The 22,500-nt window shown below is 35.4% G+C and overlaps 1 protein-coding gene across 8 annotated transcripts in view; it reads right to left on the reverse strand.

The window, feature by feature from the left end:
* Positions 1-22,500, reverse strand: part of LOC106882292 (uncharacterized) — a 411,562-nt gene that overhangs the window by 21,561 nt on the left and 367,501 nt on the right. For all 8 annotated transcript variants that reach the window (XM_089358701.1, XM_089358703.1, XM_089358702.1 and 5 more), the window contains one exon: positions 1,699-3,185. In XM_089358701.1, the coding sequence (XP_089214827.1) occupies positions 1,699-3,185 (1,487 nt within the window). The remainder of the gene's footprint in view (positions 1-1,698; positions 3,186-22,500) is intronic.

The raw sequence follows: 22,500 nt of genomic DNA on the forward strand, positions 1-22,500 counted from the left end.
CCCCTCATATGTTGCTCTGCCCCTATCCCCACTTCATACTAACCTTCTACCTCAGGGGTACAGAGGATATATCCTGACACCTCATCATCACCATTTGCTTCTATTCTTTTCCACCTGGGGTTGCCCATGTGTCTCCTATACAGCAAGACCTCTATTCCAATCCCTCTACCATATTCTTGCCTCTCAATGCCTAGCGCAAGCAACTTCTCTCAATACTACCTCCACACACCCCTACCCACGATCAAAGGAGCCACAATAAAGCACTCAGTACACCCTTTAAAATGATTGGCATTAGGGAAGTGGATCATGTGAAACAGTCCATTCCATGCCAGCATGGAATACAAACACGAAATGATGTCTATGATGATGATGACTTTGTCGTTTAGACTATGACCAAATGGTTATGGTATTAGAATTACAATTGTAAGATCATGGTTTTGATCCCTAAACCAAACAGCACATTGTGTCTTTAAGTAAGGTATTTCATAGAAATGTTTATCAGCTGGAGGCTAACTTTACAATACAAAGCAATCGTAAATATTCATCATTCTTGGCGTTGGTATTCCTTTGGAAGATATTTTGCTTTGTTTTCTATCATTGTGTGTTGTAATATATTTGGTTAGAGGATTATCATCATCATCATCATCATTGTTTAACATCCGCTTTCCATGCTAGCATGGGTTGGACGAGTTGATTGAGGACTCGCAAGCCAGAAGGTTGCACCAGGCTCCAATCTGATCTGGCAGAGTTTCTACAGCTGGATGCCCTTCCTAATTCCAACCACTCCGTGAGTGTAGTGGGTGCTTTTACGTGCCACGGGCACGAGGGCTAGTCACACGGTACTGGCAACGGCCACATTCAAAAAGGTGTTTTTTACGTGCCACCTGCACGGGAGCCAGTCCAGCGGCACTGGCAACGACCTCGCTCGAATGATTCTCTAACGTGCCACCAGCACAAGTGCGAGAAGTCAACACTAGTAAAGATTACGCACTAATGGTGCTATTTACGGGCCACTAGCACGGAAGCCAGACAGCTGCTCTGGCAATGAACACGCTCGACAGTGCTGTTAGTGCACCACTGGCATGGTGACCAGTCATCGAGAATAGATATTATTACATGAGTGATGGGAAGAAAGTTGTGAATGTGTTCTTGACTTGTATTGTAAGATATACTCAAAAGATGATAAATCAAAACGTGAGCAAACCCTGAAAAATTAAATGTGCATGAAAGATACACAGACAGGTAATCTTATATGTCTATCTGTCTACGCATGTACGTATTTGTAGTGGTGGTGGTCGTGTGGGTTTGTGTGTGTGTGTGTGTGTGTGTGTGCGTGCGTGTGCATATATTGTTTACGGTTATATTTTACATGTGTATGTATGTATGTATGTATGTATGAGGAGAGAGGAAGAGGGTGCGAGAGACAAAGAAAGAAAGAAAGAAAGAAAGAGAGAAAGAAAGATAGAAAGGAAAGAAAGATAAAAAAGTTAGAAAGAGAAATAAAAGTAGCAGTAGTAGCAACAGCGGCAGCAGCAGCAGCGGCGGCAACAGCAGCAGTGGTGGCAGCAGCAGCAGTGGTGGCAGCAGCAATTGTAGTATTAGTAGAAGAAGAAGAAGAAAAAGAAGAAGAAGAAGAAGAAGAAGAAGAAGAAGAAGAAGAAGAAGAAGAAGAAGAAGAAGAAGAAGAAGGAGACTCACCTGAAAAGTTGCATAAGTGACATACGAAAATACCCTCATTATTGAGGTGACATGTGACATCAGGAAGAGATGAAGGTGAAATAGATTGAGGTGTATGAGGTGAAAGTTCGTTGATGCTGATATTGTTGTAACTGCTGACATTTGGCTGATATGAGTCTGGGTTTCGTAAACTTAAATCATCATGATATCGCTGACTAAAGTCGGATCCAGGATGCCGAAGATTTAAATCATCAATGGAATGCTGTGGACTGAGATCATCTGAGTTATTTGGGCTTAAATCTTGAGGAAACTGAGGTACAAGATCGTCAGAAAGTCTATGACCAAGCTCATCTGAGTGCCTATGACTTAATTCACCCATTTGCCTACATCGAAGATCATCTGGAATCCTTGGTGTCAATTCATCTGGTCGCCTATGGTTCAATTTAGTATCTGGATGGAGAAGACCTAGCTGGTCAGGATGGCGATAGCTCAACTCATCTGGATGCCTTAATTCATCCGGATGACGCAAGTCTTCGAGGTGTTTTAGATCTTCCGGATGTCTTAGGCTCTCAGGATGATGGAGGTCGTCTTGATGTCTCGAGTCATCTCGATGATGCATTTCATCGGGATGCCTGAGATCTCCTGAATGTCTGAAACTATCTTGGTGACGCAGCTTCTCAATATGTCTCAAATTCTCTGGATGTCTCAACTCATCAGAGTGTCTGAGATCATCAGAATGTCTCAAATCTTCAGATTGCCTCAGGCTTTCAGGAGGTCTCAATTCTTCAGAGTGTCTCAAATCATCTTGATGTCTTAAATCATCTTGATGTCTTAAATCGTCTTGATGTCTTAAATCTTCTGAATGCCTTATTTCTCCTGGATGACATTTATTCAGTTCATCAGCGTGTCTCTGTACGATGCTATCAGGTAAGCGTAGGATCGAGTCGTCTGAATGTCGAAGCATGTTATCGTCCGAGTGTCGGAGAATTGATTCCTCAGTATTTCTTAAACTAGGGTCCTCTGGATGTCTAAGAGTCGATTCTTCAGCAGTAATTCTTAGAGATGAGCCATCACTATGTCTATGGTGTAAGTCTTCGGAGTGCCTGAGAGCATGTTCGTTAACATGCCGATTATTAAGCTGATTAACATGTCTGTAACCCACTTCCTGCCTATTGCTGCTTTCATCCAGGTGTCGACTATTGAATTCTTCACAGTTTCTATGATCGAGACTTTCTGGTTGTCTGTGATTAGCTATTTCTGAGAATCTACTACTTACGTCTTCAATGCTCTGTTGACCATTTAGTTCCTCAACAGAAGCTGTGGCAGTAGAAGCGGAAGCATGCCTTTGAGAGATGTCGCTAACAATGGCAGTTGTTGGAGGAAGCTGTCTTTGACTATTGTGACTTATGTCTTCATGTCTTCTATCTACATCGGATGAATATGTTGCATTCTGGGACATCACAGATTTACCTACATCCTCGCTAGTGTGAGGCACTATGTCTTCATTTCTGCAATAGAAAAAAAATATAGAAGTATTAGTACTATTTTTTACAAGTTTTGAATATTCAACATTCAAAACGTGACATGGTAATTAGCTTAAATATAATGTATGTATCCGTGATCCATGTATCTTTGTATGTGTGAGCAAGACTATACATACATACATACATACATACAGACATACATACATACATACAGACAGACATACATATTCCTTGTTACTAAGAGAACATTCAACTGGTACAGAGGACTGAACACTCTTGTCAGAGTTAGATGAGATTTTTGAGAAGTTCTTAATATATACAAAGGTGCTACTTCAATTTTATGGATAAGGGAACTCAGATTAAGATATATGATAAAGAATTCTCAAATGATGCAGATCATACACCAACTGGACAAGGAAATGGTTGATGTGTACAGTGGAAAACACACATATATCGAGTAAGTTGAAAATCACTAGCTTAAACACTAAAAGAGATTTTTTTCAATGATGCCCCCATTCTGACAAATACATGCTAGCTGATTACAAAATTCGATCTGCACCAAAATAATGTACATCCTACGATAACGTTTATCTAGTGTAACTGAACACCTAGCCTAAAGCAACATTCACATTGCACATCTTCACTTGATATAGACTATCGGAATAATTCAAGCACTTTTCACACAAACACGATACAAACAAATCATTTTTTATACAAAATTACATGACGTTACATTTAAACAGTACATTGCATTTGACAATTGTACCTTAATATTTCATAACCTTTCTAGAAATTTTCGTTAATTTTCCAAACATTTTTTGATATAGAAGTACTCTGTTGATTTAACAGACATAATTCAAATGATAAATAAATGAATTTTATCTCCTTTACCTATTTCTGCTCTATATCCATACCTTCACAATTTCTTGCTATTTATTTGTTCTATCATTTTTTTTTTCACAAGTTTCCATATTTATTATGACTGGCAAAATAGCCAGAAGCAAATCTGCATTCTAGACGAAGTATCACTCTGTAGATGGAGAACAGCTAGTTTCTGATTCATGAAAATTAAGTAGCACATTAGTATACCATAAGTACAATATAACGATATAAAGAGCTTTCTCTGTCTGTCTGTCTGTCTGTCTGTCTCTCTCTCTTTCTCTCATATATTTACGTACATGCATGTATGTATGTATATGTATATATATATATAAATATATATATGTATATATATTTATATCTATCTATCAATCTATCTATCTATCTATATATTATAATCATTAAAATGATTATATCAGTGGCTACCATATAAAAAGTGATACATACATATGCACACATGTGAGTATATATATTAGCTGCCAGTATTAAGAAATGAAATTATACAAATTTCTTCACATTGGCACAAACACATTTATTGTTAAAAAAAAAAAAGATTAAAAATAAAGACGTAGTTGATTAAATCAAATCACCTTATAACATTACTGGTATTTAATTTTATTGATGTCAGAGGCATGAAAACTGAAAAATTGACATATTATGGATTTGAATACTCTGAGAAACAAATTGAGAAACAGGTTTTGTATAAATTTCTACCCTTGTTTTAAATAAATCACGAAACAGCAAAAAGAGAAGAAAAAAATGAAAATATATAGAAAGGAGTAAATGAAGATTGAATAAAACAATGGAAGAATGAAAGGAGATAAAGACAATCCATACAGATTTTTTCATGAAGAAACGATAGAGAAACAACTGTAGAGAAATCTGTATGCTATATATTTATGTTCTTGTGAGTGTGTGTGTATGTATGTGTGTATATATGTGTGTATATATATGTCTATATATACATATGTATATCATCATCATCATCATCATCATCATCATCGTTTAACGTCCGCTTTCCATGCTAGTATGGGTTGGACGATTTGACTGAGGATAGTGAAACCGGATGGCAACACCAGGCTCCAGTCTAATTTGGCAGAGTTTCTACAGCTGGATGCCCTTCCTAACGCCAACCACTCAGAGAGTGTAGTGGGTGCTTTTACGTGTCACCCGCACGAAAACGGCCACGCTCGAAATGGTGTCTTTTATGTGCCACCCGCACAAGCCAGTCCAGGGGCACTGGCAACGATCTCGCTCGAAAATCCTACGGGAGCCAGTCAGGCGGTACTGGCAACGGCCACGCTCAAAATGGTGCATCTCATGTGCCACCCGCACAAGAACCAGTCCAGGGGCACTGGCAACGATCTTACTTGGCTTGCCGGGTCTTCTCACGCACAGCACATTTCCAATGATCTCGGTCAGTAGTCATCGCCTCGGTGAGGCCCAATGTACGAAGGTCTTGCCTCACCACCTCAGCCCAGGTCTTCCTGGGCCTACCTCTTCCACGGGTTCCCTCAACTGTTAGGGTGTGGCACTTTTTCACGCAGCTATCCTCATCCATTCTCACCACATGTCCATACCAGCGCAATCGTCTCTCTTTGCACACCACAACTGATGCTTCTAATGTTCAGCTTTTCTCTCAAGATACTTACACTCTGACGGGTATTCACATTGACATTACACATCCAACGGAGCATACTGGCTTCATTCCTTGCGAGCTTACGTATGTCCTCAGCAGTTACAGCCCATGTTTCACTGCCATGTAGCATGGCTGTTCGTACTCATGCGTCATACAGTCTGCCTTTTACTCTGAGTGAGAGTCCCTTTGTCGCCAGCAGGGGTAAGCGCTCTCTAAACTTTGCCCAGGCTATTCTTATTCTAGCAGCTACACTTTCAGCGCACCCACCCCCACTACTAACTTGGTCGCCCAGATAGCGGAAGCTATCGACTACCTCTAGTTTTTCACTCTGGAATGAGATAGAAGTTGTTTCCTGTTTGTTTACAGTCTTTATTGCACCTGAACATCTGCCACAAACAAAAACTAACTTGCTAGTTAACCTGCCTTTGATGTTGCTGCACCTCTTATGTGTCCATAGCTTGCACCGGGTACATCTTATAGAGTTACTACCTACTCCTTTTCTACATACTGAGCAGGGCCATCTACCTGAAGGGGTTTGTGTTTTATCTACCTTCCTACTTATTAGGATTTTGGTTTTAGCTAGGTTGACTGTAAGGCCCTTCAATTCTAGACCTTGCTTCCACACCTGAAACTTCTCCTCTAGTTCTGATAGTGACTCCGCAATTAGGGCAAGGTCATCAGCATAGAGGAGCTCCCAGGGGCAACCTGTCTTGAACTCCTCTGTGATTGCCTGGAGGACTATGATAAATAAGAGGGGGCTGAGGACGGAACCTTGGTGGACCCCTACCTCTACCCGGAATTCATTGCTGTACTCATTTCCAACCCTCACCTTACTGGCAGCATCTCTGTACATGGCTCTCACAGCTCTCACTAACCATTCTTCTATCCCAAGTTTCCTCATTGACCACCAGATAAGGGATCGGGGGACCCTGTCAAAGGCTTTCTCCATGTCAACGAAAGCCAGGTACAGAGGTTTATCCTTAGCTAGGTATTTCTCCTGCAACTGCCTCACTAGATATATATATATATATATATATATATATACATATGCACATTTTATATACATATATATATACTCCACACACACATATATTTATATATACATATATCGGTACCTTGTTGTACCATTCTTATGAATTTATATATATATACATATATATATATATATATATATATATATATATTACACACATATAAATATTTATGTATATTTGAAATGTATGTAATATATGTGTATATTGATGTGTGCATACACACAAACACACCTACACACACATATATACATACACACGCACACATTTGCATCTCTTTGCCTTTCTCCCTCTATGTATATTTTTGTTTGTATCTGTGTGTGTGTGTGTGTGCTTGTGTGCAAGTGTGTTTGATAGTGTGTGTGATGGGTGTGCAATGATATGAATATGTGTTTGTCTGTAATATACCTACCAATATAAACATGATTTATTTTTCAGAAAATGAAACGTTTAACTGCAGATAAAATGTCAGGCAGATGCAAAATGGCAAAAAGATCTAAATTTGTTTACTTCTATGATCTATCAATTGATATAAATAAAATGGGAAGTTGAAAAATCAAGAATTCTTTTAGTTTCAGCATATCGTTTAGAATGTTATTGATTAAGTTATTGGAAAAACCTATTTCTGTTGCGCCTATAATGTGACCTGCCTAAACATGGTGGTTCTGTCTACTAGAAACTGCAGCCAAATTTCTGCTCATTCATACGTTATAGTTTGATTATAGTGTAGAAAAATGATGCCTTAAAAACAATGGTAGGATGGTCGAGGTTGGAAGGCTTTTAAGCATGTATTCTCTTAATCAGAGCCTCAACTTCTGTTTCTTTCATGAATGATAACAAAAAGAGCTTCTATGTGGTCAGTCAATTTGCCAGAAATAACTCTTGAATACCTCTTAATACACACACACAAACACGCACACACACACACACACACACATTTATATATGTATGTATATATATATATTTATATATATATATTTATATATATACTCATACATGCACACACGTGCATACACATATGCATACACACAAAACATATATACATGTTTTTTTTGAGAATATATGAATACCTTAAAGATAAATCTTGGTGATACACGTGTGTATGTGCACATACGCACACACACACACACATTTGTATATGCCTAATATATATTATTTACATTATTTACATTTGACGGATATTTGTCCTCATCTTGTTTGTTGTTAACACAATGTTTCGGCTGAAATACCCTCCAGCCTTCTTCAGGTGTCTTGGGGAAATTTCAAACCTGGGTTCTCATTCCTAAGGTATTTTTCGATGTTATTATTATTATTATTATTATTCAGGTCACTACCTGGAATCGAACTTGGAATCTTGGGGTTAGTAGCCTGCGCTCTTAACCACTACGCCATATGTAATGTAAATAATGTGCATAATTCCTCGTCTTTTAAATATAGAACTGCATAAGATATGTAAACATATATGTGCGTGTGTGTTTGTGTGTGAATGTGTGTGAGTGTATACGTGAACTGCCATTGCCTTTTTCTATTCATAGGGTTCTGTGACCCAATGTTTACACTTTGACATTTGTAGTCTTATGTGCTTCAAGATTCACTGTTTCATAAAAGAAGTGTATATATATATTTGAGTGTGTGTGTGTGTGTGTATGTATTTATATATATGTGTAGGTATGTATACATAATATATATATATATATATATATATGTATGCATGTGATATAATATACATGATTATATGATATATATATATATATATATATATATATATATATATATATATATATATATGATATATATATACATATGATATATATATACATATGACTACACAGCCTGTGTAAACTTTACTGCAGCTAGAATTACCAGTCGATCACAGGTCTGATGTTACCGCCAACACACCGACTCCCCACAGGCCTGACAAAATTCCTCCTTACTGGGTGACAGTATCAATGTCAGGGTTTGGTTACTTGGAATCAGATTGGATATGACAATGAAAGTTGGTGTGTAGGGGGGAAAATGTTTTATGAGGGTGGGGCAAGGATTGGTAGGATGGAGATGTTTGGAGTTAAATCTAGAAGCGTCCAGTAGAGTAGTTTTAGTGGTCAATAAATTGCCCGGCTTCTCATACTGGTCATTTTTGTATTCTGTTATATTCCAGATTCCTTAGCGTCATGCGATATCACCAATTTCATGCTACTGATGCCACCAATAGTATATTACCTTGTAGGGGGTGGTGGCAGATGTCCCCCCCCCCCCCCCACCACACTTTCTTTACCACTACCTCCAACAGATCAGAGCAGACCAGACCAGACCTATCCGAATTTTGCTGGAATTATGTATTTAGGTTCTCAGAGAAAGTTCCTTGGACTGTATGTAAATCATAGGCGCAAGCATGGCTGTGAGGTAATAAGTTTGCTTCTCAGCCACATGGTCCTGTGTTGCACCTTGGGCAAGTGTTTTCTATTATGGCCTCAGGCCGACCAAAGTTTTGTAAGTGGATCTGGTAGACAGAAACTAAAAGAAGCCCATGATATATATAAATGTGTGTGTGTGTGTGTGTGTGTGTGAGTGAGTGTTAGTGACTGTGTTTGTCTCCCACCACCACTTGACAACTGGAATTGGTGTGTTTACATCACCATAACTTAGTGGTTCAACAAATAGAAACTAATAGAATCAGTACCAAACATAAAAGAATAATAAGCAGTGGGGTTGATTCTTTCGAGTAAGAATTCTTGAAGACGGTGGCCCCTAGCATGGCCCCAGTCTCATGACTGAAGTAAAGATGAATCATTGCAAAAAATCTATGACAATAACAACAATGATAAACTACAAAGCTAAGCCCTATGGTCTTTGCTAATTTTGGGGCAAAGGTGGGGTGGGGTGTTGGCTGAAAGTATATGTTGAGTGTATAGAGAGAAAGGGATGAAGAGAAAGGAAGAGAGAGAGAGAGGAAGAGGAAAAGGTAGAAAGAAAGAGAGGAAGAGGGAGAGGAAGAGAAAGAGAGAGAGAGAGAGGGCAGGGGAGTGAAAGAGAAAAGGAGAGAAAGAGGGAGAGGAAGAGAGAGAAAGAGAGGGAGAGGAAATGGAAGAGGAAGAGAGAGAGTATGGGAGAAAGAGAAAGGGAGAGGAAGAGAGAGAGAGAGGGCAGGGGAGAGAGAGAGAGGAAGAGGAAGAGAGAGAGGGCAGGGGAGAGAGGAAGAGGAAAAGAGGGAAAGAGAGAGAGGGAGAAAAAGAAAGGGAGATAAAGAAAACAGGAGGGAGGGAGAAAAAGGGGTGAAAGGTGGGGAGAAATAAAAAGAGAGAGAAAGTGGGAGACAGAGGAGCAGATAGACAGACAGACAGATAGATAGATAGATAGATAGATAGATAGATGGAGAGAGAGAGAAAGAAAGGGAGAGATGATGGTAAATGAGGGGTCAAGAGAAGGGACTAATAGTGGGGGTGTTCTTTTGGAATGGGGCTGGAGGTGAGAGGGGAAAAGGGGTTACTAAAAGAATAGCAAGGAGAGTGGAGGGAGTGTGGGATGTGGAGTGTGAGTGGAGATGACAATGAATAAAGGGAAGGGGCAGGCTCAGCTTTTATGTCATGTTGTATGCTAAATTGTTCTGGAGATAGCAGACTAGGTGGTGGTGGTGGTGGTGGTGGTGGTTGCAGTTGTTGTTGTGGTGGTTATGGTGGTGGTGGTTGTGTTGGTTATGGTGATGGTAGTGGTTGAAGTGATGATGGTGGTTGTAGTGGTGGTGGCAGTTTTGATGATGGCCATGGTGGTTGTGGTGGTTGTGGTGGTGGTGTCGATGGGAAAACAAGATTCAAAATGATAATGTGGGTATATTAGTGCTCGGCGTGTGTATGTATGTTTGTATGTGAGTGTGTCTATATATATATATATATATATATATATATATATATATATATATTTATATATGTGTGTGTGTGTGTGTGTGTGTGTGTGTGTGTGTGTGTGTGTGTGTGTGCGTGTGTGTGTGTGTGTGTGTGTGTGTGCGGGCATGCCTGTAGTGCTTGTATGTGTGCGTGAGTGTGTGAGGGTGTGTGTGCATGCCTGTGTGTGTGTGTGTGTGTGTGTGTGTGTGCATGTGAGTGTATGTATATGTGTGCGTGTGAGGGTATGCGTGTGTGTGTGTGTGTGTGTGTGTAAAAGAAGAAGATAAAGAGAGGCTACTCAAAGAAAGAAAGAAAGAAAGAGAGAAAGAAAGAAGCAAAGAAACAGAAAAATGGGATGAGCAGAGATAGAAGAGAGAGGGTAGAGGAAGAGGTGAGTGGGGCCTGAGAATGCTACTAAGTACTAAATAAGGAATTTAGACAGGGATAAAAAGAATATTCAGACTTGTAATCTTGACCTACCAGCCTCCTCCTTCAACCCAAACATTGAGTGACTGTCTTAGAAAGATTAGGGAGAAAGAAATGTTGAAAAGTGATTAAGAAGATGAAATCTTGCAATAACTACAAAGCTTGGTAGTGAAATGCTAAAAGCTTCAAGAAGAATAAGTAGTTAATCTGATGCCTTACCTAATCAACTAAGGCATGTAAAAGGCTGCCTGCTATTACTACTGTTAGCCCCTATAAGGTAGGGTATAAATAAAGGCCTTAGGCCTTACAAGGCCAGGACAACATATGAAGGGCTAAAACAGAAGTTACTAGTAGAATTAGAGTGAAGGCAAGACGATACTATGACATAATGCAGTTTTATGTATATATATATATATATATACACATGTACATACATACATACAAACACATATGCATATATGTGTTCACAGACACACATACACATGCACACACACATATAGTGTACTGTTCCATGATGGTAAGATCAACAAAAAATGTAATAAACATTATTTAATAAACACAATATATGCTTTTGTGTGCTACTATTAGTTTCATGGCCTAACACTGGTACACAGCACAGACTGTCTGTACTAAATCAGTCTGCAAGGTGTTAAATTATATATATATATATATATATATATATATAGTGCAGGCATGGCTGTGTGGTTAGGAAGCTTGCTTTACAACTATGTGCTTTAAGGGGTTCAATCCCATTATGTGGTACTTTGGGTAAGTGACCTCTAGCATCGATTCAGGCTGACCAAAACCTTGTGAGCAGATTTGGTAGATGGAAACTGAAACAAGCCACTCGTGTGTGTGTGTGTGTGTGTGTGTGTATACATACATATATATGTGTGCATATGTATACATCTATGTGTCTGTGTGTGTCTTTGTATTTGCCTTACTCCACCATCATCATTACCACTTGACGACTGGTACTGGTTTGTTTACATCCATGCAACTTAGCAGTTTGCCAAAATATGTACCAGGCTTAAAAATTAAGTAGGGGGTTAATTCATTCAGCTAAAACCCTTGAAGGTGGTGTCCCAGCATGGCTGCAGTCCAGCGACTGAAGCAAGTAAAAGATAAATGATATATATACAAATGGTGTTCCCCTTGTGGTCAACTTATCATAGGGGAAACAATCCCTTCTACATTAAGTTATGTTGAGGGTGGTATGGAAGTCTGAAATTTAAATCAAAAAATAAATTGTACACATGGAATATTTCATTCTCTTACACATTATAAAGATCCTAAAATTTCTAGCTGTTGATAGATATATATATATACATATATATATGTACACAAATACACATATATACCACTATTTCAGGTACTCAAACCAGGCAAGTCTTGAAGTACTAAGGGGAGGTAAAAGCATTAAGATTTTGTCCGTTTCAAAATTCTGTTTCCTGCCTGTTAGAAGACATTGAGAGATTTGGGTTGATGCAAGCTGTTGGCATTTTGAATTTTGATTCTAAATAGTCTTAAAAATAAGTAATATGTACAACAATATTGCATAGCTACCACAAGTATAGATAACCTGCTATAATTCAATATATTAGTTTTTTAATATTTCATTTTGTATAAAATTTATTGGTGTATAATAATAAAATTGTCTAAAAAAAAAAATTATTATGCTATTGTTTTTTTTTCTTATAAAAGTTGGTGGAAAAGAACTTTGTGACCTCACATTGTGTATGTACCTCTAATTTTAATCTTGCTTTTAATGAAAGACTAAATAAAGATGTGTTTTATACACAGAATTATGCCACAGTTTAATAACTGTTGAAAGAGAAAATTTATAAAATGAAGTTGTTTTGATGACTGGCAGCCATCAGCTAGGTACAATTCTAACTTTCTTTCTTTTTATTCTGTTTTTTTAATAATTTCTAACTGCACTTAGATTAATTTCTGAAATAGTTTCAAATCCTCTGACTATAGGTCTTATGTTGTCTATCAGAATTAATTAATTAATTAATTACTAGAGCTATTTTAATTTCTCAATACCCCTTGCATGTGAAATACTTAGAGATTGTCATGAAAGTACTTAGTTCAAGTACTACACATATTTAGATCCATGAAATGACATAAAAATTAGAGAAGTTCTTTTATGAAAGTGTATGTGATGTGTTTTAGGAAATAAGACAAGTGATTAACAGACAAAATTCCAATTTCCTGGGTTGTATTGTTGACATTAATATTCAACATCATTTACATACATACATACATATATTGGGGAGAATTCCCCAAAAAACAAAAGACTAAGGCAGGTGGTGTAGACAACAAACAGATGTATTAATTTAACACTTGGGAAGTGAAAAAGTCTTTAACGTTTCGAGCCTACACTCTTCCATAGAAAGGAACACAGAAAGAAACAAGGAGAGAAAATAAAGAATGTGTAGTGGCTAGCGATCTATCATATTACTCTTTGTCTTTTACTGAGTATCTTAGACTATTTTTCACTGAAGATGACTAATAATAAAGAAATACATCTGTTGCTTTCACCTATTGGCATTAAAGAACAAATCCATTCTAATATGCATTGCCTACATCATCCAAAATCTTTGATCAGCCAGTCTTATTGAAGTTATTTCCCTTGTCGGTTCTTTAAAATTTTTAAATGCCCTTTGAGGTAGTTTTTGTTTAATATTTCTTTGGATATTCTCAGATGACCAATGTTTTTCTATTAATTCTATTACATAGGTGCGACCAGACTTTATTTGTATTTAGTATGTAGAATGCTGTTTTAAATATTTTCTTTCAGCCATTTTGTCCATCTAAATACATACTACTATAGGAAATTTCACATTTAATCCATTCATTCACATATTCTTAAAGAAATTCAGTAAATTCTATACGATACAATTAACTTAAAAAATAACCTAGAATTTTAAAAAACATTTTGTAAAATAACTAATTCTTTTCATGATTAATCTGGTGTGTGGCACATAACAAAAGAGATGCTGTAATTTAAACCAAAATCAATTGAAACTAGAATTTATGTATCGTGGAATCAGAAGTAGTCTTAGACAGGCTAGAATCTAAATCAGTAGTTCTTAAACATTTTAATTTCTGGGCCAGATCCAAAACCTGAATTTTTTAGGGGGCTGCCCCCAAAAAGTAAAACACAAGTAAATTAAAGAAAAATTTATTATATTTATAGAGGGGAAAACCATCAGAGGCCATTGGAAGGAGGCTTGAGGGTTGCATGCGGCCCTAGGGGCCATAGTTGAGAACTGCTGATCTAAATAGTTTATATGTGTCATGAAGCTAACCAGGATTATGACCGAGGGGGTTCTCATTTATTAAAAGGGATTGACCATTTGCCAAGTAATTTGCAACAAACACGAAGTGGAGTAAATTTAATGTTTTGGTTAATTAACGTTTTGAATATAATGTTTTGATTAATCTTATGCAACAGTTCCTTGTAGCTGGACTGATAGTTTATTTTGTTAGCCTTACAAAATGTTTAAAGACAAAATTAAACTTTGCAAGATTTAATTCAAATTCAGAACATAGATAAGGATCCAAAATAAATACTACATTTTCTCTTTGACTCTAACAACTCTAAATATTGATTTCAAATTTTGAGAGAAAGGCCAGTAATTTGGGGTTGAAGGGTTCCATACATAATCTTGTGATGCATCTGGACACATCATCAAAGATGTTTTCTGGGGGTCATTGAATGTTTTGGTTCTTTCAGCAATCAGGCACCTTCTCCTGATGGACCCCAGTACTTATTCTTTTTTTAATTTAAGTTATAGTCTGGTACTTATTCTATCAGTCTCTTTCACCAAACTGCTAAGTTATGGGAATGGAAACACACCGACACCAGTTGTTAAGCGGTGGTGAGTGACAAACACAGACACACACATATACACACACACACAAACGCACACATACCCAGACACACACACACATGCACGCACATACAGACACATATACAACTGCATGTATACAATATATTTATTTCTCATTTCTAATTACATTCACTACATATCCATGTATATACTATTATATACATCATATGTATTTATATATGATATAATGTATAACTACATATAATTACATCACACATATATTTGTAATTCATAACTATATGTGTGTGTGTGTGTGTGTGTGTATATATGTATTGTATGTATATATACACATATACATATATGTGTATATATATATACATACATACTTACATACACACACCTATATATGTGTGTGTGTGTGTGTGTGTGTGTGTGTGTGTATGTGTGTGTGTATGTGTGCATATGTATGTATGTATGTATGTATGTAGACTTACATAGAAGGACTGCGTGTAAAGCTTAATTGTTTGTGATTAAAATTTGTGAACAGGCAGTCTGCTGCAGAAACCGTCATGCATCCTTGGGCAAGACATTTAACTGTATTATTCATATGCTATTGCTTGAAAAAAAATTATTCATTGTATGAGTTAGACTGGTTAAATTGATATGACGGTAGAGTCCAAGTCCAGACCACTCTCTCCGCTTAGAGGAGGCGAGATATTGTGGTCCTTATCTTGAATAAAATACCTTAACTGACTTGCCTACAACAGCTTCACCCCCAACAGAGCTACACCTGATGTATATGTGTGTATATATATATATATATATATATATATATATATATACACACACATACAAACACACATGCGCATATACCTACATACACATACATTTGCATATGTGTATGTATTTACATGTATGTACATATGATTGTACGTATGTATAAATTATATGGTTATAAGTTTGTGTGTGTATATATATATACATACATACCTACTTTGCCTGAAGATTGTGCTAGGAAACTCAACATGATACAAATACTGTATGGTATGCTCTCATCACATGAAACCGATAGTAGTACATAAAGACCTATATTGTGTTTATTATGTAACATTTATCTCTCTCCAGCTGGAGTGCTTTTTTTGTTGATCTTACCATCATGGAACAGCGCATTATGCATATATATATATATATATATATATATATATATATATATATATATATATATATATATATATATATATATGGTAAAAGTTATGGCAAAAGTTGGTCTTAGGGTTTTGACTGAAGGTGGAGTTTGGAGTTATGATTATATTATGATTATATGTTGAGGTGGGTACTGTGACAATGAGGGAGTTGAAGGATGTGACTGATGGTAGAAGTGGGAGTTATGTCTGAAGGTGGAAATTATGCATTATGAATGATGGTTGAAATGCGACTGATGGTAGAAATGTGATTAATGATTTTGGAGGAGCTGATAGTTGTTGCTGCTGCTTATTCCCTTGTGAAATAAACCTATGATCAAACGTGTTCCTGCTATGACCATCCAGTCTTTGTTTAAGGTACACTATATCTAGGAATACATTATTTCGGACAAACAGTTGTTCCTTTTTTTTAAGGAGGTAGGGTATAATGTGAAAAAGTTTTGCTGGTATTTCTAGCACTTTGAGTGAGCACGTGGAGTTACCTCCATCATCGACATATGGAAATAAGAGTTGCTGTTGCTACTGTTGTTTAGCCTCAGGTTAGTTGTAATCGAGTAGATCTGTGATCAAATGCTTTCCAACCGTGACCATCCTGTGTGCAAGGAACCGAAGATCACATTATCTAATGTCCTTTCTAAATACGGTAGGATGTAATTTAAGAGACATTTGACATTTTCTAATGAGGCTGGGTGTAATATGAGGGAGATTTGACTTTTATTTCTAACAGATCAAGCGGCCACATAGAGATGTCACCTCCTCCTCTTCAAGTCTGAGGACGTGAGAGCTGTGTGTGTGGAGGAGGAGGAGAAAACAATCCCTTTACCTCGTCTTCATAACAATGATAAAGGTGGTGGGAGGAGCCTGCGCAACCACTTAATTGCCTACCATTGTAATTAAGAGATGAACTCTGAACTGCCACTGAAACAACTACCAGATCCGCCCTCCAGCCTCCACCGCATCGCCTCCCTCCAGTCTATGCGCCCATTCACAGACACCGCACACATAAATGTGTATACATACTTTCATATTTACAGACAGATTCACAGAAACACACATGTAAACAAAGTAAATAAAGACATATAAAGATATATGGTCGAACACACACACACACACACGTATATGAAAGCTTTCACACATCGGCGTTTTCACAAACACATACAGACGCATATTGCTCGCACACGTACACACACACACGTGTGAACGCACGCAGAGAAAGAAAGAGAGAGAGATAGAGAGAGACAGAGAGAGAGAGAGAGAGAAACAGAGAGAGAGAGAGAGAGAGAGAGAAAGAGAGATAGAGGGGGAGGGGCAGAGACATACATTAATAATTACACTTGCATACGTTCAAACAAATACACACATATTATTAGCTTATTCATTCAAGCATTTGCTCAATCAAGCACATATATAGTACACACGTACACGCACGCACGCGCGTACTCGTCTCACACACACAGGCACACGTTTATACATATACATGCACTCACATATGATTTACACACGCACACACACATTACCCCTTCCGCCGTTTCTGCCTGTCTGTCTGTCACACGCTCACATACACTCATAAAATGTACACACACATGTTTATTAACCATCTTTCACTTTCTCACCTTCTCCCTCCCTCTCTCACTATCTCTCCCACCCCTCACTCACTATCTTTCCCTCATCATATACATCCATACAACATACATACACCTTTCATAAAATTTACACCCACACACACAAACTCGCTTATGCAAACATTATTTGAACGCATGCATGAACAAACACGTTTATTATATTCTATCATACACATACACACACACACACACACTGATATATACACAGGTTCTATCAAACAATCATTCATAAATATGTATGCATGGATAAACACACATATGGCGATATATACATACATATACTCATAAGTATGTGCTTACATACATATGCACACGCACACACATAATACATGCCTGAATATGTACATATACATACATGTATATTTATATCTATCTATCTATCTATGTATATATATATATATGTATGTGTATGTATGAATGTATATGTATATATATATTATTTTATTTAAAAGAGTTCCAACTCTGTCTGTTTTCATGTTTTATTTATATTCTTGTAAAATTAATGTGGGATATAGAATATGGAATATATAATATATAATATAAAAATGGATGGTACAATGAAATGAAGTATTGAATGTCTTATTGAATATATGGAATATGTCTTATTGAATATATGAAATATTGAGTGTTCAATATAAAGGATTAAATATATAAATATATAAAGGCAAATACGTATTTTCAATACCATGCGGTATTTCATCATGGCCGGTATCTGACAGACTGCATATATGCATACATATATACATATATACACGAAAATACACACATATGCATGGTCATATGTGCACATGCAATTACATATATTGTATTCACACAAACATGTATTTACATGCGTATATATATATATATATATATATATATATATATATATACACATACAAACATATGTATAGTAATACACACATACACAAATGCATATGCACATAAGCACACCTGCTCAAACACACACACACACACACACACACACATGTACATGCATAAACCCCATATAAACAGACATACATACATTTACTTTCAAACATGAAATATATGGAAAACAACACCAATAAAACAACAAAAAAAAAAGAACACATCAATTAAAAGATATAAACATCCATTTCAACTTTGACGATGATTATCCTGCTCTTATGAGTTGAAAGTTATGGTTAAAAGAGCTTAACTAAGGTGCTAATGAAGTGGGGCCAATGGAGTTAAGGGTCACATGATTGCAAAACAGACATCTTGAGCTGTGTATGCACCTACCTCACATTTGCATAGAAGTACACACACACACACACACACACACATACACACACACACACACACATACACACGCACATACACACACACACACATACACACACACACATACACGCATACACATTCATAATAGATAAAGTGAGGGAAGAAAATGATACGACCAGTAGTTAATTGTGTTTTTTATGCTAAATATAATTAATAATAGACTTCTTCTTCTTGTTTTTTGGTCAGTATTTGACAGCATGCATAGAGAAGAATCTTGGAATTATGAGACATGAAAGAAATTGTCAGATGACAATGAGATGGATGAAAAATGGGCTTTAGAACAAACACCTGTGTTTTCCATTTCGAAAAAGCATTTATCTATGTGTGTGAGAATACATATGTGTGTGCATGTGTGCGTGCACACACACACTCACACATAAATATATTTATACATACATATATATGTGTGTGTGTGTTTGTGCATGTATATATACATAAATGATTTATATGCATGCATGTGTGTGAGTAAATATATATACACATATATACATGTATACATGCACATATGTTTTAACTATTCTCAGTACATTTTCAACATCTATTTCCCCCCCTCTCTCTCTCTCTCTTTATATATATATATATATATATATATATATATATACACATACATACACACATATATAAATATATATGTATAAATATATATATGTATAAATATATATATATATATATATATCTATATATATATATATATATATATATATATATATATATATATATATATATATGTATGTATGTATATATAAATATATGTATATATATATTTATATATATATATATATATATAGGACTGTTTGGAAAGTTCGGGCCGATTTATAGTAGCTTACCTTTCAACTTATTTGCAATGAAACCACCTCAATTCTGAGAAGAGGGTATTTTCAAGTTAAAGGAAAAATGGAGATGCATTGTGCAAGAAAATGGTTCGTATTAGTTAAAAATGTAATGGCAAGTATTTATTGACCTTTTTCTTTCCTTTAAAAATCGGCACGAACTTTCTGGACAACCCAATATATATATATATAAAGTAAATGTACATGACACCTCAGTTTAAATGAATTAAATTATATATATATTCATTTACATAAATATAATACACGCACAACCACACATACACACACATGCATATACATAGAAACACACACACACACACATCAATACAATGCCTATTGTGATTAGCATGACATATCTTTTATATCTTGATGTCATAATATTCTACCACTGGAAAAAACCTGTCATGGTCCCCAAGCGTGGCCTTTATTTTGTATTATGTTTAATCCAGCTTTGATAACAGATGCAGCTTTCAGTCATATCAAGTAAAGCCTATCACCATCTTGACTGAACTTCAGCTGTGAAAGGCATTCAGTTGTATGTGTGTGTATAGTTATTTTCATATGTATTTATACATTTATCATTATAGATGTATGGATGCATGTATATACATATATAAGTATAGATATATATGTGTGCGGTATATATATATATATATATATATATATATATATATATAGAGAGAGAGAGAGAGAGAGAGAGAGATAGATATGTATATATATATATATATATATATATATATATATATGTGTGTGTAAACACATATATATTTATGTATGTGTGTACATATATATATATGCGTATATTTCTATATACATGTATATATATATATTTATATCTATGTAGAATATAATATAATAGAATATATTAGGCATTTATATAATATATATATCTTTATGTAATATATATATATGTATCTATATATGTATTATGTGTGAATGTATGTATGTATGTATCTATCTATCTATCTATATATATGTATATATTTATAACTTAGATAACTTTAGATATATTTTGGCCAAAGATTGGCTGAGACCATGTCTAACTTAATAGTACCACCTGATTTATATAAATATATATATGTAAATATATATTCATATATATATATATATATATATATATATATGTATATATATATACAAATATAAATATATATATAATTTACATATACATAATCATATATATATAATCACATGTATAATTTTATGTATGTGTATTTTTGTATTTTCGTAGTCATGTATGTGTGTGTGTGTGTGTGTGCGCATGTGTGTATGTGTTAGAAAATGTTCATGCTAGCATTGGCTTAACTTATTCTAAATGCTTACACCAAAATAAGCTCCACTGATATTTTGAGAATAATTAATTAAATTAATCATACACTTTTCCTTATTAATTCATTACTTTCTACCTATAAAACAAAACAAAAACTTGCCTATAATAGGAACTAAAAGCCTCGGAATCTACAATAATTTATGGTAAACAACGTAAAGGTTGATTCGGGTTAATAATATTTCCATAATATATAGAAGTTAGTTTATTGAAGAAAAACAATTATATGACACATCATTTCTTAATGAGTATACACTAGGCAATATAGCAATGCTTAATTTGTGAGCATTTCATTAAAATAATCAATTGTTCTATTTGATTCGTAGAAAAGGAGTGATAAGGGAATAATAGACATAGTTTTCATGAAATAAAATAGAAAAATATATATACTTCATATATTATCTCAATATTTAGATGTAGTGGGGTGAGATAAAACAAAGTGTAGAAGATTATGTATGGGTGGGTCAGTGGAATGTAGGCATGTATTTTATTGAACGAAGGCCCAAAACATTGTTGGTTTCTCTATTGCGATGTGAACTTGGAATGTAAAGGAAGGAAAATGAATACTGTTACAACTTTAGTAATGGTGCCCCATAACTATGCTTTGGAAAGTTTGGTTATAAGGACACTCAGGTTTCTGTGAAAATTTTTTGGGCTCTACAGAATAAGGATTTATAGAATTCCTTCAAATTTTGGCACTGAGTTAGCAGTTTTTAAGAGAAGGTTCAAGTCAAATAGATTGGCCTGAGAAAGGGGAAAAGCAAAGTCGATCTCAACAAAATTTGAACTCAGAACATAAAAAGCGAAAAGAAATGTAAAAGATTTATTTTCTGACATGCTAATAGTTCTGCTAGCTCACCATCCTAAGGAATTATGTAATAAAATCTAATTAAAATAAACTTTATGAAAATCGTATTCACTTTTCCAAACTAATGTTATCATATGTGTCTTTATATATATGAACGAATTCCCTCACTAAAACTATTTTTGTTTTCTTTAAGTCTTCTTGAAACTTAATCTGGTGAAAATTGTCTGTAAAATAAAGACAAGGGCTCTGTTATTCAAGAAAAGTCATTTCTGGTTCCCATATATATATAATATATATATATATATATATATATATGTATATCTGTATATGTATTGCCAGGCAATATATTAATGGTCAGGATGTCGTCACTGATGTTTTGTGTCAACTATTGGACCATTTGAATACTAGGGTCAATGTAATTAGCTTTCCCCTTTCACCTGAAATTGTTGACATTGTACTAAAATTTAAAAGCAATATTACTTAGGTGCAATAGGTGGTGCAAAACCAATAGTTACATTCTGACCAATTATATATATATATATATATATATATATATATATATATATAT

The sequence above is a fragment of the Octopus bimaculoides genome, chromosome 10 (assembly GCF_046866305.1).
Source record: "Octopus bimaculoides isolate indiv1 chromosome 10, ASM4686630v1, whole genome shotgun sequence".
Lineage (NCBI taxonomy): Eukaryota > Metazoa > Mollusca > Cephalopoda > Octopoda > Octopodidae > Octopus > Octopus bimaculoides.